The sequence below is a fragment of the Antennarius striatus genome, chromosome 6, assembly GCF_040054535.1.
Source record: "Antennarius striatus isolate MH-2024 chromosome 6, ASM4005453v1, whole genome shotgun sequence".
Taxonomy (NCBI): Eukaryota; Metazoa; Chordata; class Actinopteri; order Lophiiformes; family Antennariidae; genus Antennarius; species Antennarius striatus.
The window spans coordinates 8212948-8237278 of NC_090781.1; the positions used below are offsets into that span (position 1 = coordinate 8212948).

General features: G+C 42.2%; 3 protein-coding genes across 4 annotated transcripts; 2 read left to right on the forward strand and 1 right to left on the reverse strand.

Annotated features, from left to right (window-relative positions):
• The first annotated feature begins 17 nt into the window (after positions 1 to 17).
• itpkcb (inositol-trisphosphate 3-kinase Cb) lies at positions 18 to 16643 on the forward strand. The gene is made up of 8 exons (XM_068318163.1): positions 18 to 408; positions 2555 to 3797; positions 12230 to 12329; positions 13328 to 13541; positions 13630 to 13834; positions 14297 to 14398; positions 14494 to 14565; positions 14707 to 16643. Exons 2-8 carry the CDS (start codon positions 2640 to 2642, stop codon positions 14914 to 14916), a joined length of 2061 nt encoding a protein of 686 aa, XP_068174264.1. The 5' UTR covers positions 18 to 408; positions 2555 to 2639; the 3' UTR covers positions 14917 to 16643.
• Positions 16180 to 20969, reverse strand: actmap (actin maturation protease). Of its 2 annotated transcripts, none has more exons than XM_068318165.1 (7): positions 20560 to 20969; positions 19669 to 19878; positions 19016 to 19078; positions 18693 to 18817; positions 18254 to 18383; positions 18093 to 18163; positions 16180 to 17485 (listed from the first exon to the last, which is right to left on the reverse strand). In XM_068318165.1, exons 2-7 carry the CDS (start codon positions 19830 to 19832, stop codon positions 17142 to 17144), a joined length of 897 nt encoding a protein of 298 aa, XP_068174266.1. In that variant the 5' UTR covers positions 19833 to 19878; positions 20560 to 20969; the 3' UTR covers positions 16180 to 17141. The 2 variants fall into 2 exon arrangements, with proteins under 2 accessions (XP_068174266.1, XP_068174265.1); XM_068318164.1 differs by having other exon boundaries at positions 19016 to 19084.
• Positions 20970 to 21168: 199 nt separating this feature from the next.
• Positions 21169 to 23757, forward strand: snrpa (small nuclear ribonucleoprotein polypeptide A). Its single transcript, XM_068318166.1, has 7 exons — positions 21169 to 21313; positions 21506 to 21586; positions 21686 to 21858; positions 21996 to 22169; positions 22777 to 22941; positions 23035 to 23123; positions 23201 to 23757. Exons 2-7 carry the CDS (start codon positions 21514 to 21516, stop codon positions 23358 to 23360), a joined length of 834 nt encoding a protein of 277 aa, XP_068174267.1. The 5' UTR covers positions 21169 to 21313; positions 21506 to 21513; the 3' UTR covers positions 23361 to 23757.
• The last annotated feature ends 574 nt before the right edge of the window (positions 23758 to 24331 follow it).

A 24331-nucleotide genomic window follows, 5' to 3' on the forward strand; every position in this document is an offset into this window, starting at 1 on the left:
CGCAGTTTAAATCAGCTTCTCCCCGGGGTAGCCCTGACCCGTGTGGCGTGGAGTCTGCTGCTCAGGTTCCGTTAGCTATAACACTTATTATTAGCGTTTATTTCTGGAATTGGCATTTTTTTGCTTAATTCAAACTGTTTCGGTAAAATGTGACATTTAAAGACACTCAACTTAAATTTGGCGTTACTTTTTATCGGAGGCTTGGCTAGTTCGAGTGCATATAAAGCTAGCTAACGTTTAGCGGTATCACCAGCACTAGCAGAAGCAGCGGTTAGCGACACCTGCCTCACGCCGCCTGTCACCACTCCAACGCCGGACACGCTCCCGTCACCAACCGGCTGGTGGAAACGTGCCAAGCCAAAGCAGCTGCGTCACAGTCGGCAGTGGAGGATCTCAAGGGTGGGTCTGGTGAGTTCGGAACAATATTTAAAAATGCAGAAAGCTAGTTATTTGTCAGCTTTAGGATAGTATTTATATAATTGTTTTTTTTTAATATACTGGTTTAGATTTAGAATTTCTTAAGGTAACATTTAAAAATAAGAGTGTTCTTAAAATTCGGAGCAACATTTACACTAATAGACTGTTTTTTTACACTGAAAGTAAATCTATGTGTAAATGTTTCCATTGTGGTCACATAGCTCCTGTGTGATTTGATCTTTTGGGGTGTCATGTTTGAAAGAGAATGAGTAGTATATGTCTCACACTGAGTGTTTGCACCAATTGATTCAATGACAGATCTACACCAGACCCATGGCCATTCATTCAGATGAGTCACAATGTATGATCGTTTATAATTTGATTGCACAAGAATGTACTTGATGAGCTGTTCTTTCCATTGTTATCCTTCCTGTGTCGTTTCCTTTCTGTGGGTCAAGTCTGACAGTGAATGACACTCACAAGTGGCATCAAGTGCTTAGAATGAATGAGGATTCTGTTCTGTATGTCCTGTAATGTGATTATTAATACATGAAAAGCTTCTATCTCATTAATTGTTTTTATGATCTTTGGTTGGGCATGTGAAGTTGTAGAATTTGGAATAAAGTAGTTCCTAGTTGGCTGGAATTTTTGACTACAGAATACAAAAGGAATGAATCATGTAGCTTTAAGATTTCCAGTTTTTCCATTATCACTCAGGACTAAACTCAGAGTTGAGGCCTAGTTTGGTATTTGTTGTGTTTACGCCTCCTTAGATGTACTGGACTCTCAGTGCTGAGAGGATTATAGTAGTTCATTTAGTCCATAAAATAGACTGTTTCAGTTTTGGAAAGTGGATCAAATAATAATAATAATAATAATAATCTATACTTTAATCATCCCTCTTGGGGAAATTCTTTTTACACTCACACTTCACACATGTACATATATGTGTGTTAATTACACACACGGGGTTACAGGCCCCTGAACAAAGAACACACTAGGGGCCTGTAGGCATGCAATTAGTCAAGAGAGGACATATAGAGTACAAGGGAGGCGGAGTGACAGGTCGCGCTCCAATGAGCATCTTGTAGGGGGGACGGCGCCTTGCTCAAGGGCGCCTTGCTCAAGGGCGCCTTGCTCAAGGGCGCCTTGCTCAAGGGCGCCTCGCTCAAGGGAGCCTCGGCAGTTGCTGGGAGGTGAGCCGACAACTCCCACCGTTGACTCACACTCGGTTGGATGTTCTGGCGGGAGCGGGATTCGAGCCCCCGATGGCTGGGCGATCCTGTCTACAAGACGATTGCGCTACCGCTGAGCCACTGCCGCCCCAATAAGCAAACTTTTTCTATTTTTTTTGTGTTCATTTCCATCCCCTCGACCTAAAATCTGTTAAATATTCAGTTTATTGTGTCGAAATAATGAAAATGCCCCTTCAACTGGAACTGTATAAATGTCGATATGTAAAACAATTGTTTCAAATAGTTTATTTAGATTTCTTTCATCATTTAGACGTTAATGCCATATTTTTAAGTCTCCTGTTTTTAATGTTACCCACCAGTTTGATTTGGTGTCTCATGAAAAAATACACCTCATATCTCTGAATGCTAGTGAAAAGGCTGTTGATCACAAAAACCATCTTACCTAGTGTGCTGTCACAGGAGGGCAGTATCATGCTGACAGTTAGGCGTGAAAACCTTCAGAACTCTTTCAAATGTATTTGAAAAGTTGACATTATTTTGTACTCTTTGCTGTCTGATTTTTAAAGTACCCCTCCTGTCATATTGTCCTGGGAAGAAGTACTATATGTTGGTGGTTATTTGGTGTTACTTGGCTTTCCACTGTCAGTTTATTTCTTGATGCTCTGGAAATAATATCAGAATTTCCGTAAAGATAAATCTGTTTTTAATCTACATTGTGGGGCCAGTAAATTGGAACAATTGAGAATATGCGTGTGCTTTGTGTGTGATGTTAATGATTACAGTTTCAGTCTGATTAATTCAGCTGACTGTGAGGGCCTTTATTGTTGTAGGTCATTGTGTTTGGTATTCGTCATCAGCGTGTCCCCAAGGAGGTGAAAAATGCTTGGAGTTACGTAAGAATCCCCAGGATTGAGTAATTGATACCTTTCTATATTTTATAGGACTTACGTCTACGTGGTCTGAACTATTCAGACTCTACGAGGGTGTGTCCAGGTTACTGGGAGCTGCACTACTACGGAAGGCAGGATGGGCCAAACTCGCTCGGATCTAGCGAGCACAGCCTCCACCGCAGACAGAGCGAAATGGAATCCAGGCAAGACGGTCCAGTGTCTCCGTATCCGCGGATGTAGGAGCGGAGAAAAGCAACCTTGTGATCGAATAATCAGGAATCCAATGAAAAACAAAGCGCTGACGTGTTTGGGAAGAAGAAAGCGAGACTCCAGTCAACCTGAAACGGACTTAGACAACAGAAACCAGCCCGGAGATCCAACAACGCGCCGCGATTACAGAACAGGAAAGTTACCCAGGGACGAGTGCGTGTCGACGGCTGGGGAACAGCGAGCATCCTCGTGTGGGTTTGAGATTCCACGGTGCCTAGATGTTGGTAATGAACGAGCTGACGACGTGAACCGCGGAGCAACGTTTCGTCCGTCCGATGCGTCAAGTTTGGAAACACGGACGGGTGAAATCATTGGGGCAGGCTGCGAGGAACCACAACCCGAGCGAGAGGACAATGCCTCCGAGCCCACCACGAGGACCATGGAAGATATTCGGCTGCGGGTAACGAACGAGGATCGACTTGTGTCTGAGGTCAGAGAATTAACCTGTAGTAGTGTGAGTTCTGCCCTGCGACTCACCTCCGACCCCGACACGGAGCGGACTTTGACCTCTTTGCGCTCGGATCGTAGTGAAGGCAGACTGACTGTAACGACGAACAATCACTCCGAGTCCGAGATGACCAAAACTAAGTGCAGTCTTGTCTCAAGTCCGACCAAAGCGGCCGGTGACCAAAGTAAAGGTGAGGTAGACGCAGCGAGACAAAGGGACTCGGATCAGGCCCCTCTTGGTCCCACAGGAGGCCGAAGTTACCCAGGAACTATACCCAAACTCATCATCACCAGAGACCCCAGCCCGATCCGCTCTCCGGAGACACCGACCCGGGCAGAGCTCAACACCGGCTCATGTCTGGACCTGCACCCGGATGACGAGTCTCCCTGCTCGGACAGTGGCTGCGGAGGGTCCCCTGCGCTGATGCGCTCACCGAGGAAGCTGTCCAATTCTTCCTCCATCGGCCTGTCCTCAGCCTCGTCCTTTGAAGAGTCAGAGGATGACTACACTGGAAGTGACATCGAATCCAGTTTGTCTCCAGCCCGTTCTCTGTGCAGCCCGGACGACGGGACAGGGGTGAGTAGTGTTCCAATGCTTTTAATGGTCTTTGCAGAAGTTTTAACCACATGAACGGTATCATGTTTACATTTATGTGTTGCTAGCTAGCCTACAAAAATTACAGTAGGCCCTGCTTTGTTTCTTCAAATACAAAACCATGTGTTCTGGTAGACATGGAGTGAGAAGGTTTCCTTACAGCTGCAAAAGAAGTAATTTGAGCAAAATAATAGAGCAGATTATAATAAGCAGACACAGTACAGACACTGCATGCAAACCCCTGCAGCAGCTTTCAGACATTAACTGTTGTATGGCTGTTGAACTCTTGGTAATGTTAGAAAGGCTGGACAGATCTCTATATTGTATTGATAGTTGAAGATGATAATTTCATGTCATGTGTCATGAAATTACGCATGACATGAAATTATCATGTCATGCGTAATGGGAATACTTTTGTGCGAGTTAAGTAAAGGGTATTCTTTAGAAACATGTACTGTGTTGAATGTGTGTCCCATGTGGCTTTGATGGATCTTTGTGTGAAAAACGGTAGTTTCAAGCCTCCAAGGTCGGAGTACACTTCCCTGATAATGCATTACAATACATTTAAATCAAATGACAGGAAACTGCTCCAATCTCCCACCCCCCACTCATGACCCATGGTCACATGGCTTTGGTGTGCTCAGCTGTAGGACCATTTACACATGGTCAGAATTTGTGTTTGGATTATCTGTCATCACTTTGCAGTTGCCACTTTTGCTTAGTAAAAATCATATGCAAACAGTCTTAAACAGTACGTGAGCAAACTGGAAGTTGTTTTACGGACCCCTGAGGCTTCTGTTTTTCCTTTCCTCCAGACATGTGATGTATTTAAAGTTTCCAAGTAGGAAGTCTCGATGCCCCCCTTCCAGTCGTGAGGCTTTGATGCACTGTAGTCTAAAAACAGGATGTCTACACTGGAGACAGTCTTCCAATCTCAATCTAAACTAGCCACCTCCTGTATCAGCCGAAGTTTTCCGCCCATGTCTCCCAACATGTTGAAATGTGTTAATTTTTCCACATGCTAATCATACCGTGCTACCCAAAACATAGTATCCCAACAAAAATTGTACTAACATCTGTTAAAAAAAAATGACCCCAATATTTTTCCCCTCATTTTTTGGTAATTTGGTGACATGTGACAGACAGACATGTGACTCTGGGGAAAATCTGAGAGGTTTGTTTTCTAAGTCCCAGCTTGGACCAAATAGACCACTAACACCACTATCATTTCCTTTCTAGTACCCATGTTGTGTAAGTAACATGTAATTGCATACATTAGTTTACCTGTGGTGGTGCAGGAAAGTGATTGCACAACTCTTCATCAAAAATCTGGTCTAAAGTTGCTGTTGCCATTTAAAGAACTATATATGTCTATCTACACTGGTTCACTGATGCATGGGACGAATGATATCAACTAAATCTGCATAGACATTGTTGTCCGCGCCCCTACCCACAGAACAGGTTATTTTGTCCTGTCTAGCGACTCACACCCACACCGACATTCCACTCTCCTTCACCGACACCTCGGGATTAATCAAGAGAACAGATTTAGTCCGAATAACTTCACTCTAAACTTTGACTGTAAATTAAGTGTGACCTGGATGTATTGAAGAGTGAAGGGACATTCAAATAGTTCATCGTATTTAAAAGTTGATGCTTGAGAGCAAATGGCACAGGTTCACACTTTTACTCTTGGGTGAGGCCTGAAAGTACTTTAATATTTGATTATTAAAAAAATCATTCTTAAATAATTATTTCACACACCGATTTATCATTTGTTCATCAGAATAATTTTTACATGAACTCTGGGGTCTGATCAGACTTGTCACACCTTAATTCCATACGCAGGAATGTGCAGCATCCCTCCTCTTCCTCCTCATGTTTTAAACATTGGTATTGATATAAATGTTCCTAAACAGTTCCTGGCATGTTACTTTGCACCTAGATTACACTTTGTTTAACAACCAGAAGGAGTTGTACAAATGCCGACAGCTTGAGACTGTGTCCTTGAGATTGTTTGAACAGGGCCCTATGTATTTTATAGGGACAATGTTCTTTGTTAACTGTGTTTAATGTTCCACTCATATGGCTGCATGAAAAGTTGCATCAGCTACCTTATATCAGTATGTTAACGTATTACAGGTAATTCTGTGAACATAAATGTTCATCTCCCGCCAGGTATTCTATTAACACGCATCTTCTTTCCATAATTCATTGAAACTTGAATACTATAGTTGCTTTTCATCCGGAGGGGTTGGCTCAGTTATGTTTCTATCATATTTTCCAATGATTATGATGACAAATATAAAATGTGTCTTAATAAGCTCAACAACTCAGCTTTAGGATATACTGTACTAAGGATTATTGTCATTATCAATTCATATAAAAGTTTCAACAAATTTAAAATTTCTCACAGACCAGAATGGCATTTTAAAGATTTGTCTCGCTGAAAACGGACTCAGTTGACAGTATTATAAAAACAGTCAAGAATGTTTTGCTCTCCAGGGCTGAACGCGTCAAACATGTTGATTGGCTGCAAGTTACAGCAATGATTTTTGAATTTCCAAACCGTTGGACTTTGCAATTTCCTGACTATTACGCTGACAGCCAGGACATGAGCAACCTGAGAAGCTGCACTTCAGCTAACAAACAGAAGGACGCTTACTTGTTGTTTCTGATAAGAGCTGTGTAGTAATGGACACATTATGTCCTCCAGTTTAGTTAAAGCCTTGGATTTAATACCAACCAGGGTGTGTTTGTTGTCATTGGCTTTAAATGCTGTGGCCAACCTGCCTGCTCCGTCAAATCAGATGCGTTTGGTACACTGTGACGTGAGCAGATACTTGCTCAAACATGCATTCTCAGACACACACACACATCTGTAGATGCCGTCTTGCATTCAGAGTTCAGCGTGTGTCATGGAAAATTGGGCTGAAGGCAGAGCCAGTTGCTAGGCAACTTTTTTGCCATGTATGGTAATTTTTTTTCTCTTTGCGTTCTCCATTTCACACACAGTATCTACTGTAAGTATGACTGTAATTTACACAAACACTGGAGTCAACAATGTTATAGAATTGATTGACATAAATAATATAAAAAATACACTTAACACTTTATTCTTAAACACTATAATACAATATAATAGAAACAAAGAAGACGATGAGCATAGCTGACAAACACAGAGTACGGGCCCTGAAACTGAACACGTGAAGAGTTTTTATTTATTTATGCGTGTTTATCCACAAGGCACAACCGCAGAGCATTTTTTTGTAGCAGCTATTACACAAAGTCCCACTCAGCCCTTCCACAACGCCTAAACATAAAATCCATTCTACATGGGGAAAACAAAGACAGCTGAAATGTAGTTCATGCCGTTTGTTTTCTGGCATTTCTATTATGTATAAATCGTGTTGTATTTCTGTGCGCCATGGAGAAAGTATTTGCCTTCGTCTTTAGTCAAAGAAGCAATAGCACATGTGAATGAAAAGGGGGTTATTTTTTATTGTAAATTTCATATCTTCAAATATATGTAATGAAGTAAAACAAAAGTATTTCCATCTTATTTGAAGCGAAATAGAAGCATCTATACTAGCATACAATGGAATACTTCTTGCATTTGTGTTGATACTCTACTGGTAATCCCGTCATACTGTCAATGCAAAATAAAAAAATTGTCAGCACTAATATACATATGAGATAATGCATTACAACGCAAATTATAATCAGTGGCATCACGGTTTAACGCTATCAGAGGTACTTTTTGTGAAGGTGGGATGTTGGTGATGTTTTGAAGCCGTGCCTCCTCCTGAGCGTTGGCTTGCCCACCACAGCCGTTTGAACACTGAAGCCCTGAGACAGGGGAAAGGGATGTGGTTTGATATAAACTAGTTTAGAGAGCAGAGCCTGACTGTAGTGTGGTGTCAGTAGTGTATGCATATCTAGTCCTATTATGTAGCTGATGATAGTTGTCTGACGGGTTCTACCCTATATCCACACACACCCCTCTGGAAGCTGCAGATAGTGAGGAATTTGTCATGCTGACAATAGGGGAGTGCTGGAGGGGAATGGGAAGGCTCTTCTACCCCCATGTTGTTAGTCGGTTATGAATCGGATTGGCTCAGTATAGATCTCGCTAGGATTAGGGTATGAAACAAAGACAAATACAAAGGTTAGCTTGAGGAGAAGACTTCTGCCTTCAGGGAGTGAGGAGTTTGTTTGTTTCTTTATGTGAGGAAGTGAAAGGAATTGGGGGTGCTAGTTCCAACAGGCACACCAGAACGCAAGAGAAAAACAACAGCTTTTGGTTGGCAGGTGTGTGGATGTGCTTGATGACAGCAAAAAAACCAAAACAACATCCAGTATTGAAAGTCTTTAGAGAGGAAGGAAAGTGATGGGATGTTGAAACAGGAGAAATTACACATTCTGAGGACAGAAAACGTTGTAGAGAAGGCGTGGTGTTTATGAGTGAATTTATAAGCAGAGCCAAATACCAGGCAACACAAGCACCAGTTTACATTAAAGCCAAAAGCAAATGGCTAAACCATTGGCATAAAACCAGAGCTGAGTGTCGAGAGCTAACGGCTGGCTCTGTTGAAGAAGGTCAGGTGTTGTGAGGGACTCTGAGACGACATGGAGGCATACACCCATGGGGCTGGTGGTGATCCTTTGCTGACGGTGCGGAGGGTTTTGCGGAGGCTGCTTTCCTGCTTCTTCTCTGGAACGTTGTGTGCTTGTGTTGGCACCCTCCTCCTACTCCACGACTGCGCTGTCTGCCAGGTAAGACGTAGAACGTGGATCGTTGGATTACGCCTGTTCAGACCCAGAGTACACTATCCACGCCTCTCCACAAACATGAAGCTAGAAAAGATAAAATCATAGGCAGGTGACCGGTTTAGCCGTCCTTACATAACCTGATTGATATCTGTGTTGCTGCCATTACAGTATGTGATGGTTTTTTTGCACACGGTTGACTGTCCTTTGGTTTAAACAAAGATGTACTATTGTGCTTCAGGCAAAAATACTTTGAGCAATCTTTCAGATTTAAGTGTTGTTCCCACAGCCTTACCTCAGCCTGACGGAGAATAAAGAAAAGTATTCCAAGTGTGTAGCTGTCAATTTACTCAGGCTGTTATTCAAATCTAATATGAAATTAAATCGATAGATATATTTACCACAATGAACTGAGGAACTATATTTAAAATATCTCTTTTATCATGTTCTCAAGTTCTTTGTTGTAAACAGGTAGACTTCCTCTGAAAATGCTCAACATGAAAAATAACCACGCAGTTAAAGTGAGAATCTGAGATATAAAGATACACGATGAGGTTAGCAGCACTGCTAGCTGACCAACATTTATAATTTTGGGTTATAATTGGTGATAATAGATATGCAGAGATGTAAAAAGGAAGTAACTGTTAGGTTACAGTAGCAAGTGATGTCAGTGACCAGATTGTGGGCTTATCTGTGGTCAGCGTGGCAAACATCTTCCCTGGACTCTGTGTAATAAATGGAGCTTGTGCGTCTGTGGAGGTTGAAAGAGGGAAGGGGAAGATGATGGAGACGCTCTTGTAGTCGCTGACTTCTGGTGTTTTCATGTGACGCAGAGGGAGCTGGTAGAGACATGTCAGCGTTTGTCTCTGTTGCTTCTAACAGGCTCTAGAAACATTCTCAGCATTCCCTCCAAATATTCAGAAGATTCAAGGAGTGAGGGGACAGGAGCATAGGAAAACAAAAGGGAATGTAGCCTACTCATGACCACCATTGCTTTGGGAAAAGACAGGGAAAGATGATCCGTTGTATGCGAGTTATGTAACTGAACTGGAGATGACCATGGTTGGTGGGGGTGAAGAGAGCAGACAACACAATATGTTAACAGTCAGAGGACAGGCAACATGAGCTCATCTGAGATGGTGGTTTCAGTCAGACATACTTGAGCCCACAGGAGAAAAATGCTTGGCTGTCAGATAGAGGCATTTAGAGAGAGAGAGAATGGGATAGGGAGAGAGAGAGAGAGACTGATGGCATGTAGACGAGTAAGACAAGACAGGCCGGAGTAGTACAACTACCATGACTCACGGCAAATGAAATGGTAGCTGTGGTCTGAAGGCTCAACCTGGTGGGTTCCTCGTCCACAAAGAAACGTCATGTCAGATTATTTTTAGAACACAGTGATAGTGTCTTGGATTTAATTTAGTCTATTTACAGCAACAACAAGACGGGAAAGACCAATCATTCCAGTTTTACATAAACACTGAATGTGTGAATTGTTGTGATCTTTAACATTTGCATAGCATCAAACCTAGAAAGACAACTGGATCGATTAGATGGACATGTTAAAGACGTCAACCAAAGGTCTATTTTATTTTGACGAGTGAGAAAAGACCTGTTACCAACTTTACCCAGCGTGTTCATAATTCTCTTTATTTCAGTACAATGGAGGCCGACCTGGCGACAGTTTTACTGTACAGCTTGGGTGGGGTGTCTGCAAGTGGATTGTTTCGTGATGCGGCGCCAGATTAGGGGATTTGTTGATTGTTAACAACCTGAAAATTTTGTACCGCTTGAACACGGATGACATGTTTTCAATGTGAACGAGAGGCTAGGAAATGTTTAGGTCTGAGTGATGCCACCATTTAAATGGAAGGAGGTATAAAGCATTCAGGAAGCACACCAAGAAAAATAACAATATTTTGAGGCATCTTGTTGACAAATAGCGAACATGGGCGATCATTTGCCTTCCCCCAGTTGTTGTTGGGGGAAGTCATTATTCAAGAGGTTGAAACGTGAGAACCACATGCCCATCAGGCTGGGTACGCTGGTCGCAATGCTTGTGGTCTGATTACTGGAATATGTCAGAATGAGTGAGAGGAAATCATGTTATGTTGCTTGTCGTAACAAAACATGATCTGTTGAAATGCAGTCGGTCTTCGTGTTTTCATCACTGCTCTTTGTTCTGATGTGGCCGAGGTTATGTCAGGGTTGACTTGTTGTTTGGATCGGCAGCTCGGATCATGGATGTCTTGTAATCAGATTGCAGCATTTTCTGCACTATAAGGCACATTGGATTATAAGGCGCACTGTTGGTTTTTTAGAAAATTAAAGACTTCTGGGTGAGCCTTATAGTGCGGAAAATACTGTACTCTCTGCCTCTGGTGTCTCATAAGTGCTGACAGTTACCAGATGCATCCCATCACAGAATTACAGAATCATTAATTGTGAGACCGATGTCTCTATCAAACAATGATAAATATTTTGTCTTTCATTACCTCTGCCTACAGGAGGTGAAGAGCAGGGACTCTCCACATTTTCTCATTGTTGTTTTTTTTGTTTATCTGGAGGATATTTTAATTTCATGATAGTGTCATGTTGACACTATCAAGGCAAACACTCGTGTGCCACTAATCTGGAGCTGAGATAATGTGGATTAAGATTCATTCAAATGATTTCATGCATCTGTGAATGTCAAATCAAGATGAAAAACACCCAGCGGGGCTGAGTTGTGGTCTTTTTGTGATTTTTAGCCAACGACGAAGGTTGTGAGTTCTGTAAACACTCAAAGATAAGATTTTTCTGCACTTTGGAACATTTTGAGTTGAGAATCAGCTCTTTAATTTCAAATAGACCACGTTGTTTCTTCCTTCTTAAACACAGAGCCACAGCTTGGTGTGAGTGTGTGTGTGTTGTTTTTTGTGACAGACATTCAACTAAGCAGATGTGGAAAGAATGCTGTGATGAGAGCTCAGATATGTAAACAGTAGGCCAGGCGGGTAGCTTCAGTGTCACTCACCAACAACATTGTTATTGTTCCAACCCTTTGAAACTCGTTCTGTATTTGTATTTTCTAGTTCGGGCTTTCATTATGATCGATCAGTGTTATACATCGATTGCATTAAGCAAACATTAAAAAAAAAAACCCTCAATTGTCTGATTGTTGTAATTTCCCACGTTCTAATCAATGGATGTCATGTTCTTCTTCTGCTTACGTCAAAGCTGCTGTTGCACACTGTCCTTGCTCTGGCATTTCCCAGCACAGATAACTATTACACACACACCCACACATACACACACGCACACACAGAGTCGCAGACAGTAAGGTTCTGTTTTTACGACACATCTCTTGTGCCTTTGGTAAATGTTTTATGAATGGGCTTTGTGTCATGGACGTTGTGCGCCTGGCCCTGGTTGAAGGGGAGGATCTGTTCAATGTCTACTGAGGGTGTTTCTTTTTCCACACACTTCAGGGTGAGTTTTTGTTGATGGAATAATCATTCCACTGGCTGGTATTCAGCTCAGGTCTGTGAGCAGAACAAGAATGTTTGTCTCGCGCTGAGTAATCCGAGCTCCAGACGTTAGCTTGACAGGCCACAGCTTCTGTGGCAGAAGGATGACGTGGGTTTCCTTTTCCTTTTTTCCAGCATAAGTCGTGGCAGAAATTAAAGAACATGGTTCACTGGTCCCCCTTTGTTGTGTCCTTCAAGAAGCGATACCCATGGGTGCAGCTAGCTGGCCATGCAGGTATGTGTAAATACAGTGATGCCTCTACGTACGAAATTTCTCAGCAGGAAAATATTACCTCTACTTACGAAAGAAATTTCGACTTACATAATGTAAAAACACAGTATCGGCTGATACTCGAATAAAAACAGTATCGGCTGATTCTCGAATCTCCCACAGGTTCCTGTGAACGCAACATTCTCATAGCTGCTCTGCCATTGGCTATTACCTATTATGTATCTTTCTGGCATCCCATTGGCTAAGAGGGATGCCACTCCACCTCTGTGTGGAGCTAGAACGGTGCTTATGGAGTGTCTCGGCATTCGGCACTCGACCCGTGAGATAGGTTGATAGATTTGCGCAAATATAATAACTTTTTAAGTATGTATTTGCTATGGACCCCCAGAAAGTGACGGAGAAAAGAGGAAAAGAAAAGACGAAGAAAAGAGTTTTTTTGTCCATACAAACAAAGCAAGAGATAATAGAAAAGCATGAGAAAGGGATGCGTTTGGTTGATCTCGCCAAAGAATATGGCCAAAAATCTACAATCGACACGTTATTAAAACAAGAGGAAGTTTAAGGAGTTTAAGGCATTGCGTGGGTGGTTGGAGAAGTTCAAAAGGAGGACTGGAATTCATTCTGTTGTTCGGCATGGTGAGATAGGAGCGTATGAACCAAAGAGGACAAAAAACAAAAGCTGTTAAAAGGTAAATGACTGTCATTATAATTCTTTATTCTTTGTTTTTTACGTTATGCACAACTCTCATTTATTGCGTAATAATCTAATCGTAACATGTATTTGTTACATGTTTTGATGCATTTTTATGCTTTATAAAACATTTGTCGGAATTTTTGTGGGCTTGGACGGATTAGGGCATTTGCATGGAAAACGCGTCTCTACTTACGTAATTTCTTCCGGAACCAATTAATTTCGTAAGTAGAGGTACCACTGTACATGTCTGTTCACAGCCTCCCCACATCAGATCTTTAGTCTTTAATCTTCATGTCTTTCATCAAAGGTAACTTCCACGCCGGGGAGTTTGGACGCTTGTTGAAGCGATACTGTGAGTGTGAGCAGCAGTGTCTGCAGAAGCTGATGAAAGACACTCTGCGCCCCTATGTGCCCGGTTATTATGGGGTTGTACAGAAAGATGAGCAGGACTATAACTTGATGGATGACCTGCTGGCTGACTTTGACTTGCCCTCCATCATGGACTGTAAGATGGGCAGCAGGTAAGACGGCATGAGATGAAGAGAGTGGGAAATAAGGCAGGGAAAAATTAAATTGGATAAAATTAAAGAGTAAGCCTTCACTTTTCAGGACTTACTTGGAGGAGGAGCTGAGTAAAGCCAGAGAGCGCCCACGTTTAAGGAAGGACATGTACGAGAAGATGGTGGAAGTGGATCCAGGAGCTCCTACTGAGCAGGAGAGGATCCAGCAGGGGGTCCTCAAACCCAGATACATGCAGTGGAGGGAGACGCTCAGCTCCACAGCCACACTGGGCTTCCGCATCGAAGGCATTAAGGTCAGACGTCATCCTGGTCGTTGAAATAAACAGCGCCTGTTTCATATGCAGATTAGGAAACACAGGTTCGACAAGCATTATATCAGTCAGTGTGAGCGAATGTTTGTCCCTCTGTTTAATGGACAGACATCACACACTGAAGCAGAAACACAGAAGAAATCCACCAAGTGTCTGGTGGCTGTAAAGGATTTCTTCTCCCAGATTCAGATCCAGGGCTGGCTATCAGGTTTTACCAGTAACTACATGTCACTCAGGAAAAAATAAAAACTATCTGATGACACACGGAGCGTTTATAGCTGTGAAACATGTCGAAGCAGTCAAGTGATGCATTCTCAGTAAAACCCTGCTGATTGCACTGCATTGAATACTTAGAGGTGTCAGCGGTCAGGAGGCTTAAGCAAATAAGACTAAATGTATTCGTTTGGTAAAAGCAATGAAATTGTGTTTTCTTTTTTTCTGCAGAAATGTGATGGAACGTGTAACACCAACTTTAAGAAGACCAAACACAGGGAGCAGGTGATGCAGGCCCTGGAGGAGTTTGTCGGCGGCAACACTCAGATTCTGGTGTGTTGGCTAAAATATATTTACTACAGTAGTTGGTCAATTCGTCAACTTCCTGACTTTGTACAAAAACCCTGATTGTTTTGTTTGTTTTTTAGAAACTCTACCTGCAGCAGTTGGAGAAGCTGCGATCAGCCCTTGAGCAATCACAATTCTTCAGAACACATGAGGTAAGACACGCTCACACTGTTTTCATCACTTCTAAACAATCTTGTTGGCCAAGTTACAGATTCATATCAACCCGTCTTAAACTAAGTGTCAAGTTGCTCGCACTCCTAATCTCACCCGTCTCACTGGTTCTGCCGTCACAGGTTGTGGGCAGCTCTCTGCTGTTTGTGCACGACGCCACTGGGAAAGCCAGAGTCTGGATGATCGACTTCGGGAAGACCGTCCCCCTCCCTGCTCCTCAGGTCCTTGACCATCGCACCCCGTGGGAGGAAGGGAACAGGGAGGATGGCTACCTGTGGGGACTGGACAATCTCATAGACATCTTCAGCAGCATGTCCCCACAGACACCCTGAGAGACTCGGGAAGCAAATCACTGGTCCACGTCTAGTTTAGACGAAACACTCTGGAGGCAGCTTAACCAGATGGCCAAGTGTGTTTCTTTTTATCAGTGATCAAAGTGTCTTTAATCTAATTGCAGCCATGTAAGGAGATGACGGCAATCAAAGCATTTTTGCAGCAAAGTGGAATACGCCACAGGCTGACTTCATGCAATGTACATCTCATGTGGAACTTGTGGACGAATGGCCTCCAGTGGGACGACGCAAATGGGAGAAAAACCAAAAGAGAGGGGAACTTAACGCAGAGTTATAACTCTTGCCACATGGACTATGGCTTATTTTTTGAGAATCGAGTCCTCTGGTCAACTTTTTTGCCCTGCAAAGACATTTAACGTTGCTCATCTTTCTCTTCAGTGTCTTCCTGTGTTGGTTTGAGTTTCCACAGCCACAGACTCATGTGATGCCGGTTCACACCTTTCTACATGGCCTCTGAGGAGCCTTGGTCCACAGGATTATTTAGTCAGGGACCACTTTTTCAGAATATAACAACACTAAAACACTGGTCAGACCATGTGTAAACTAACTCATCATGTTTATTTAATTTTTTTTTTTGCCTTTGTATAACCTCCTTACAATATTTGTATAATTAGTGTGCCTGCCATTTTTAAAGAAAGAGCTGTTGGTCGTTACGATGCAGTGAACTCTTGCTGTTTTTTTTTCCTTCCAGAGAATTCACCCAAGTGTAAATTGATTTTTAACTAATCCCAAAGTTTAACCTCTGTTGAAAGTGTTTTCTAAACTCTGATTTTTGTATGACAGTGCAGGTAGAAGTTTATGTTAAGTGTACGGTAAGCAGTTCGTCAGCGTGTCTGGAGTTTGTTGCACTATTGATCCTCATTAAGCCATTGAACAAGTCGAGCAACGCCTCTTGTCTTAATACGGGAAGCTGCAGACAACTGCTGGGTTTACAGGGGCAAATATTTTCAAGTTTAACATGAATTAATTTGCTGTTATTACTTCATTCTGTTTGGTCAGTGTTGCTCTGGAATAGCAGGGCAGATGTAACGTAATGGTTTAAAGACTGGAATGAACCTGGATTAAACTGATCAGACCGATAAAGCCTTTGATTCTCAACTTTTTAACGTGTCTTAAGATGCAATGGATGACAAATCAAATGCAGGAATATCATTTTCTAACAAGAGGACAATGCTGTGAACCTCAGTCAGCTACACTAAAGGGTTTTTTATTTGTATTTTTGTATGTAAGACAGTTTACAAAGAAACAGCATTGCTTTATGTAGCTATTTAGTTTGTCCCTGAATATATCTGCCACTCCTTGATTGGAATACTGGAAGAATGAAAACCAAAAATGACCTTCAGTGTGAAGCAGCGCTGTTGGGATTTGTGTGCTTCACACGGCGGGAATGGTTTTTGTAAGTCCAACATATATGACTTCTAGGAATAAGAATTCAAGTTCACATTCGGTTTTTCCATTGCTGAAAAGTAAACTTACTAAAGAGGACTAATGTTATGATAAAATGGTGTTTACAGTGTTCTATTCATTTGCCCACAAATTCTCTATTTACAAAATGGGAAATAATCAGGTTTTCTGGGTGCTGTTAAAAGGAAACTGGAATGAAAGCATTTTGTATTTTTAAAAGTGTAAGTTGCAGAACAGATTGGTGAAAATTGATATGAACCTGCTTTGTCCAGTTCATGGATTGTAATAAACTGGAATTATGAGTTTGTAGTCTTTTTCTTTAAACACCCAACTCATATGAACGTGGCGTTAATGTATGTTCATTTGCCAAAAACTGCAAAGCTTTTCGACACAGGAGATAAATGTATAGCAGAGAACCTGATTAATGTGCAAAGATATTTATTGGCGTTGGGTCAGCAATGTATTAAATATCTCCATTAAGGCTGAATTCGGCTTCTATCAAGGTGATGAAAGGATTTTGATGTGACCTACGGATATCACATCTGTAAAAAAAGGTTATGTATAGCCATTTTGATAGAAACAGGAAATGTCTTCAGACAAGTCTTAAAACTTCATTTCTCATTGCATTTTGATAATGCAGCCGTGTACATTACAATGTAACAATCCCTGAAACATTTAGAGACCCTTCTCAAACCTCATGGGGTCACTACCCTCGTGGACTCTGAGGTCACGCAGAAAGTTAGATTGTTTGGTCACGTAGCGCCATGAAGTTCACTCAGTGACTGCGTGTTTGAGTTACGTCACACTCGTGTTTCCTTCTGCGTCTTTGTGTGGAGCAACACCGCCTGTCCAGCCAGCCCGGATTCCACCCCACCTTGAGGAACCACGTATCGGGTTCCGTCATTCGCCCTCCGGGGATCCATCGCTCTCAACTGTTGGTTGCTCAGAGCGACGCCTTCCAGAGCCCACAGCTGGTAGCGCAGACTTTTACCCTGTTTAGCCAGGATGTAAACCTCTCTGATGACTGAGCTTCTGACTGGACAGGAGCAGCGGGCGTCAGAGGCGAGGGACAGCCAGGGCAGGATGGGGTCAGGGAGAGTTTGCTCTTGAGTCAGGCTGCCCTGCTCCAACCCCAGGAGAACACCTGTAGCACACAGACATGGTGGCTGAGACGCGGCTGAAGCTGCTGATTATGGTTCATCAGTCCATTCAGGACAGTCTGTCACATCAAGAAGTTTAAATTCGTCCAGTCGCCATGAATCAGACCAGCTTATCGATCTTAGTTCCAAGTCTGTAGCTTTAATTTTTATTATCTTAGAGTAGTGAAATCTTCCAGTAGGTCTATATATAATATTCAAACATCTGTTGCCTAAATCCAGATCAGCCTTGGATGTGTGGCAGGTCTTATCGGGTTGCAAACAATGAATCCAATGTAGTTATGGATTCATGATGTTCCAGATCACTTCCAAAATCTGACATTTTGCTCCACGTTTTGTTTGTGATCTGTGCTCGATGTCTGATTTTTCTAAAACAGGCTGACTGGTTCAGTTTGTCCAGTCAAATCGAGTGAAGTCACGTTACGTTACAGACTGAAGGCAGACAGATAGTTATATAAACCCGTTGGCTAGTCGGTGTATTTACGCTGATGACTGGCCTGTCTCTAGTGTGAAGACACGTACACTTCTGTAGACTCGGGAGGAAGTGTTGGGGTTATGTAACACCCCTCGGGTGGGCCGATGACCCTGTCCTACCTGAAGCCACCGCCCAGTGCGCCTTGTGGCCGCTGCGCTGACACGGCTCGTGGTTGAAGTCTTCATCATATCTGCACGCACTGTCAAGAAATCTGTCTCACTGTCAATTTGTCTCTAATATTTAAACTATGACTTGTCGCCTTTGCTTGGGTCGAGGATACGGGATGAGGACGGGCTGCCCCCCCCACAGGTGTGTGATGATGGCTGCAGCGTTGTGACCCGTTAAGCCCCCCGACAGACGCTCTGCCTCGCAGCCACAGACCTCCTCTGCCAGGCGAGCCATGTTGTCAGCTGACGTTAACATTAAAAAAAATGTCATGAAGACATTAAAAAAGCCACACACAATAAACTCAACAGTGTGAAAATGCATTTTAGTTGTTTGAGAAACATTAAGAAAAATCTGGATGTAGACATCCGAAATTTTATGGCATTTAATGAATCCAGCATCTGTTACTCAAGGTTAAATGACATTCTTTCATGTAGGTATAGGTTTTGATTCCCTTCTGCTCTTTAAGAATGCTTTTACTGCCCCCACATGGACGATGGTATGCCTCACTTTGAGAAAGCAAACACGCTGAAAACATTAAATGTTTGTGTTACCTGAAAACATTTCGCCCTGTGCGGTGTATCCCCTGTTCAGAGCAGTCTGAACAACACTCTCCATATCAACACTCAGCGGAGGCTGTCGAAGGTGAGCAGACATCCACAACGCCACCAGACCACACCTAAAAGGCAAATTAATAAAGCGCTCACAGTCACACCCCGGCATTTATGTCATGTTCAATGATGTTATTGAAATTCAAGAATTTGCGTTCACCTGATAACACAACAGAGCCACTGTCAGTGTGACAGCAGTAGTGATGGATGACTAATTCAAACACAGATCAGCGTGTTAAACAGTTCATGGCAGGTTACCGACTTACTGGGGACCATCTTGGATGAGGGAGGGCACATATTCATTGACAAGGATCCACTGCAGGTCCTTCCTAAAACTGAAGCACAAAGAACTCACAACACGAAACGTTAAGGAGAAAACGTCCATCGCTTAAAGCCCTTTTTCAAATTACACTCAAGGGATTTAAACATGCAGCACTTAATTGTTTTGGTCCAATTTGAAAATGTCTTTTTTGTGGGAACTGTCAGGAAGTTTGGTTCCATTTGACTTATCATTACAAGTCATCTCGATTCTGTCAGACTAGAACTGTAACGTTGTCCAACAGACAAGTGGTTCCTTCACACACTAGTGTGTTTCCACCAGTGTAATGCAGCTACAGATCAACCCCGCTGCAGTCGCCTACATGAATCGACCCACAATCAGGACAGACATATCTGTCTGCTGAACCTGTGCTACAATGCTCTCCCCCCATGCTGGTTATTAGGGGCCCATGTTTGTATGACACGTCCAGTGTTCTCTCTACAGGTGTAAGTGATCTGAACTGACGGAGGGGGGTCCTTTCCTTGTGGCTGTGTTTCTATTAGCTTAAGGTTGTTGACGTGTTATCTGGCTAGTGATTAAACCAGCTATTAGCAGAGGTCACAACCATAACAAAGCGTGTCAGGAGTGTGTAACGCCCACCTGCTCTCCCTCTGCTGGAGCAGGACGCGGGCCTCTGTGTAGTTCCCCTCCACAGCCGTCCTGCCATGGGCGACAGTCTGATAGAGCCTCCTAGGGGCAGGTGGAGGTGGTGGGCCCAGTGGAGGGGGAGGTGGTGGTGGTGCAGGGGGGCACTCCAGTGACATTTTTTTTTTTGGCGATATTCTTCTCGATGAATTTAACCGTGGAGCACTGTTTGGGCCCAAAAGTGACATTTTTGTTGTTTTTATGTGTTTCTCTCCCAATAAATCAGTCAGTTAAAAGACTACACATATGAAATTTTGCCAGTGATTTTCTTTCATCTTTATTTTCTAAATTCCTTAATGCATGTCATTGGAAGTGTAGAGAATTAGCAGATTTTCATTGTGTACACACAATACCTTAAATGGTCAAAAATGGTCCAATTGACTCCCATTATAACCACATATTTTATATGCTATAAGCATATATATATAATATATATTACATATATATACCGTGTATATATATTTATATATTATATATGTATATGATATATATTGTACAATAATATTGACATGTCATAATGAAACATGATCTTCTTTGTCTGCAGCAAGATGACCCCAAAATCACCCCACAACCCAGAAACAGACCCACTGTCTGTGTTCACACACCTGCAAGAACATTCATCCAATAGCTGTAATATCTTTATCAGAAGTATAATATAATATTATACAGAAGTATAATATACTGTGCACTAACTTGGAAATATTCCATATTGTGTTTTTCCCATTTTAAGAATAGGGTTAAGACAGAAGTGGTGTTCAGTATTTTACACGTTTGCCAAGTTACAGAATTGATATTGACAAGAACCAATATATAGTCAATAGTGCAGCTCACAACCAGTCGGCTCACCTCCCCTTCCTCCTGCGGCAGCTGTCTGCTCTCAACCAACGAACACCGGCGAAAGTAAAGTGATCTTTGAGTTCATGGATATTTGGGTTAAAATCGAAATGTAGGAGTCGTCATCTGCTAACGGTCATACTGACGAAAGTGGCACGTTTATATGGTTTCAGACAACTACTTTTATCGATCACAGCTAGCTTGTTAACCAGTGTTGTACCCATATTTGGAATCGTCTTCTTCTTTTTCCTCACCGACTTGTTATTATTCAGTCTTTTGGATCATACCGCCACCTACTGGACAAGAAAGTGCAACGATATCGACACTATTATTCTTTGTTTAAAATACCACATTACACAGCAACGTTAATGGAGCTCTCCATTGCATTTACTGACTCGTATCTGTAATATGGTCATGCTGATTCCACAGTTATTCAGCTGCACTTTTTCACATTCCAGTGCGACTTAGAAAAAGATTGAAAAGGCGACATTAGCGCAAAAGTAATCTGAACATTAACTTCCGCTCTTTTAGTTACTTATTTGAGTTAGACCGGAGATAGACCGGAAATGACCTCATGGTCTTACATATCGCGAGATTTCCGCGCGGGATCTGTGACGAGACACCGGGGTGAACTGCGGCCGGTGTGTTTTCATTCATCGTTTCGAGGCAACTAGCTTACGTTGTTCTTTCCTCGTCGAGCTGAGCAGTCCCTTTCTTCTGTTTTGTTGTCGAAACTGTTTGCAAACCGACTTAATTTTTTTTACCGGTAAGTATTATCAGACGGTGTGATGTATACTGTAGTACATCAAGCTTAATGTCAGCTGTAGCTAAAGATTAGCTTGTAGGCTAACCTTCTTCCCACGTTGTTCAAACCGGGTGTTTGCTTGCTAACCTCAGCTAGTTTTAATTTTGCTTTTAGCGAACTGAAATTTAGTGCTTCAAGTTATTTTTCTTTTAGGTTAAAAGATGACCACTCCGGAGGTGCGCCTTAACCATACCATCTACATCAACAACCTGAATGAGAAAATCAAGAAAGATGGTAAATTTATCCGCGTCTTTTATTTAGCCCTGAGTTAGCGCACAGAGGTCATTCTAAAACATGCTCCAAACAATGATTTTTTTCTTCTTCTGTCTGCAGAGCTGAAAAAGTCGCTGTACGCCATCTTCTCGCAGTTCGGTCAGATTTTGGACATCTTGGTCGCACGAAACTTAAAGATGAAGGGTCAGGCCTTTGTGATTTTTAAAGAAGTTAACAGCGCTTCCAATGCCTTGAGATCCATGCAGGGGTTTCCTTTCTACGACAAACCGATGGTATGTTAAAAACCGTGAATGCCACAAGCCTAACAGAGAATGAACGTTTTTTTATTTTAAAAAAAATGTATGCATTTTAAACACGTGTAAACTAGCATCTAAATTACACCTGGTTTTAACTTCTCTTCTTCTTGTAGCGCATCCAATATGCCAAGCAGGACTCAGACATCATAGCTAAAATGAAGGGAACATATGTGGAACGTGACCGTAAAAAGGAGAAAAAGAAGATCAAGGGACCCGAGGGAGGTGGAGTAAAGAAAGGTGTTCCAGGAGCTGCGGCCATGGTTGCTGGGGTACCTGCTGCCATGCCTGTAAGTGGGGTGATGTGTGTTTTTACTGGTGATCATGTAGAAGAATTTACATTGGAAGTACAAGTTTGTTGTGAAAAGGTTTATGTAGCAAAATTCATCAGATTCTATATCTGCAATTTGAGTATGAACCTGTGTATTTTCAATCAATTGCTGTTCCTAAATTTGATATTTGGTTTTTATCTTATGGTCAAAATCTCTTTTTGCAAGTGACATAATACTAAAATTATAAGGCTGATGAGCTTTTCTAATCAGTTATCACCCAAGTGACAATTTTTGATCATTTGATTTTCTAAATGACACTGAAATTTTTGGAAAAAAATTAAAACAGGTATAGTTTGAAGTCCTCTGATAACACCCTGTGATTGAATTTTTGAATTTTCTAAGTACTTTGTGCTATGAGTTAAAGTTTATACAAAGAGTAATACCACAGACGGATCCAAAAGTCAAAATCCTACAGTATAATTGAAAGTCACACCACAGTTTAATCCTGCAGACTGAACGTTAGAGTCCAGACTCCCACCATTGGAGTGGAGATCATTCATCGTGTCAGGAGGTGCAACTGGAGGAAATGCTTGTCTTCTTCTGACTGCTGTACTTTCCTCTCCAGGGAATGCCTCCCATGAGCCAGGCTCCTCGTATGATGCACATGCCAGGCCAGCCACCTTATATGCCTCCACCCGGAATGATGCCTCCTCCAGGGATGGCCCCTGGACAGATGCCCCCGGGCGCCATGCCTCCTGGACAAATGATGCCTGGACAAATGCCACAGCAGGTTGCATGCACCCAGATTTCTGCTAACGCATGTTTAATAAAAGAGCAAGTTTTGACTTGATTTGATTCTGACTTCTGCTGTTCGCCATCACAGGTCGCAGAAAATCCTCCCAATCACATCCTCTTCCTCACCAACCTGCCAGAGGAGACAAACGAACTCATGCTGTCCATGCTCTTCAACCAGTCAGTAACCATTTTTGAGTTTTTGCATTTATCTCTGTGCGGAACATTTAACCTGAGTGTGTGTTTTGTGTGGTCAGGTTCCCTGGATTCAAGGAGGTGCGTCTGGTTCCTGGTCGTCACGACATTGCGTTTGTGGAATTTGACAATGAAGTGCAGGCTGGCGCCGCACGAGATGCTCTTCAAGGGTTTAAGATCACACAATCAAACGCTATGAAGATATCGTTTGCTAAAAAGTAGCACCAAGCCGCTTTCTCGTTTGTGTACACGCAGGTCTTAAATCGACGTACAGTCCTGACCTGATCAGTGGGGGGTGGGTTTTCTCCGTTTTAATTAGCAATTGACATTTTCCAACCAAGCAAAGCTGTATTTTTCCCTTTCTTCCAGAATTACATGTAAGTATACATTCTTTGCATAAAGTTGCTTTGCTTCAGAGTCACACTGACACAACTCTTGGTATAAATTGCTAGTCAGGTAAATTTACGGAGGAGTTGTGCATCTTCCAGTTCGGATCTTCAGTTGTCACGTTTTTCTTTTTGGGGTTTTTGATCAATTTAATCAGGAACTTGATGCATTGTCTGTTTTCTTTTTGTCATAAAGCATTGCACCCAGAGTCTGGTCTACCAGATATTGTACCTGGAGCTTTTTTTTTCTTTCTTTTTTTATAATAAAATTTTTTTAACCTAATGCTCTGAATCATTTCTTCATATATTTATAATGTGGTGGAAGTTGTGCTATAAAAACTTGTGATTGATCTATGTTAAATGATTCTGTGTTGTGTTAGCTTTCCAAAGTGACTTTTAGTTCCTAAGGTCCTGCTACATTTTCCTCAGTCCTGATGACCTGTATTTCTCTTAAACGGGTCTTCATGAATATGGATGACTGAGGGAATATAAGTTTGTTACGTTAACACTCGGAGATCTGTTTATTCATCAGTATCACAACAGGTCATGCGCAAGTTTGGTTTCCAATGACTGTTAATGATATTTTGTTCTCAGTGTGAAGTAACAGAGTGATCAGCTCTGCTGTGTAAGTGTCCCTTAACTTTTTTTGCAGTGTTCCTTAGAATGGAAAATTTAGGTCTCTTAGAAACTAATAATCCAGTTTGCCTCTAACATCAATGAAGCAGCTAAAGAATTCTTCAGCAGGACTCACTGCCTGCCCCACATTTGTTCAAAAATAGATATTTGGCACAAAATAAGTAATTTGAT

Excerpts from the sequence above, each read along its gene's own strand:
- snrpa (XM_068318166.1), top strand. The coding sequence starts at position 21,514 with ATGACCACTCCGGAGGTGCGCCTTAACCATACCATCTACATCAACAAC. Across the intron at positions 21,587-21,685 it reads TGAGAAAATCAAGAAAGATG|AGCTGAAAAAGTCGCTGTAC; the intron begins GTAAATTTATCC and ends TTCTGTCTGCAG. Across the intron at positions 23,124-23,200 it reads CTGTCCATGCTCTTCAACCA|GTTCCCTGGATTCAAGGAGG; the intron begins GTCAGTAACCAT and ends TTGTGTGGTCAG.
- itpkcb (XM_068318163.1), top strand. The coding sequence starts at position 2,640 with ATGGGCCAAACTCGCTCGGATCTAGCGAGCACAGCCTCCACCGCAGAC. Across the intron at positions 14,399-14,493 it reads GCGGCAACACTCAGATTCTG|AAACTCTACCTGCAGCAGTT; the intron begins GTGTGTTGGCTA and ends TTTGTTTTTTAG. Across the intron at positions 14,566-14,706 it reads AATTCTTCAGAACACATGAG|GTTGTGGGCAGCTCTCTGCT; the intron begins GTAAGACACGCT and ends CTGCCGTCACAG.
- actmap (XM_068318164.1), bottom strand. The coding sequence starts at position 19,832 with ATGTCACTGGAGTGCCCCCCTGCACCACCACCACCTCCCCCTCCACTG. Across the intron at positions 19,085-19,668 it reads CTCCAGCAGAGGGAGAGCAG|TTTTAGGAAGGACCTGCAGT; the intron begins GTGGGCGTTACA and ends TTTGTGCTTCAG. Across the intron at positions 18,818-19,015 it reads CTCATCCAAGATGGTCCCCA|GTGTGGTCTGGTGGCGTTGT; the intron begins GTAAGTCGGTAA and ends TTTGCCTTTTAG.